The sequence below is a fragment of the Brassica oleracea genome, chromosome C9 (assembly GCF_000695525.1).
Source record: "Brassica oleracea var. oleracea cultivar TO1000 chromosome C9, BOL, whole genome shotgun sequence".
Classification (NCBI taxonomy): domain Eukaryota; kingdom Viridiplantae; phylum Streptophyta; class Magnoliopsida; order Brassicales; family Brassicaceae; genus Brassica; species Brassica oleracea.
Window position 1 is genome coordinate 19,638,619 of NC_027756.1, and position 734 is coordinate 19,639,352.

At 46.7% G+C, this 734-nt stretch overlaps 1 protein-coding gene across 1 annotated transcript in view; it reads left to right on the top strand.

The window, feature by feature from the left end:
• The window catches only part of LOC106313840 (glycine-rich cell wall structural protein 1.8), a 1,397-nt gene extending 896 nt beyond the window's left edge, over positions 1-501 (top strand). The window contains 1 exon segment of the mRNA XM_013751761.1: positions 1-501. This exon segment is cut by the window's left edge and continues 17 nt beyond it. Within this exon segment, the coding sequence (XP_013607215.1) occupies positions 1-256 (256 nt within the window). The 3' untranslated portion in view covers positions 257-501.
• Positions 502-734: the final 233 nt, after the last annotated feature.

Consider the following 734-nt stretch of genomic DNA (forward strand, 5'->3'; position numbering starts at 1 on the left):
TGAAGGAGGAGGATCTGGAGGTGGATCAGGAGCCGGAGGGTATGGAGGTGGTGGCGGTGGAGGGAGTGGTGGAGGAGGAGCTTACGGGGGAGGTGGAGCACATGGAGGTGGTTATGGAAGTGGTGGTGGTGAAGGAGGTGGTTATGGTGGTGCAGCAGGTGGATATGGGAGTGGTGGTGGAGGCGGTCACGGTGGTGGCGGTGGAGGCGGTCACGGTGGTGGTGGTGGTTCAGGCGGTGGAGGCTATGCCCCATGAAGAAACCAACTCAAGATATAACCAAAAAAGAAAGAGGCTGGAAATAAAAGATGATTGTGGAGGCAGGGGTATACAAATTAAAATGCCTTGGTTGAAACATTTTATATCCATTATTGAACGTTGTATTTCCTGATAATTAAATATATTTATTATCTTACTATTTTATCATTAAAAACATTAGTTTGGATAAAGTAACGTTTTATAGATTTTGGGTTGGAGCTTTACAAAATCTGATAAGAGTGATATACACAAGAACCACAAACACAAAAGACCAGAAGATGAACTTTTCATTTTATCTATAGCTAACCATTCTTGGTAGCTTCCTTGCTAATGATCTTGTGGGTCAATTGTCATGCTCACGGTTTCGACGCCAGGCGGAGGCGAACTGCCCATTCTGTCACCAAATACGGTACTGGGTGTTGGGCCTTGTCCCCAGCCCAGGTAAAGCCCTCCCGAGTGAAGTGGACCGCTGTCTAAC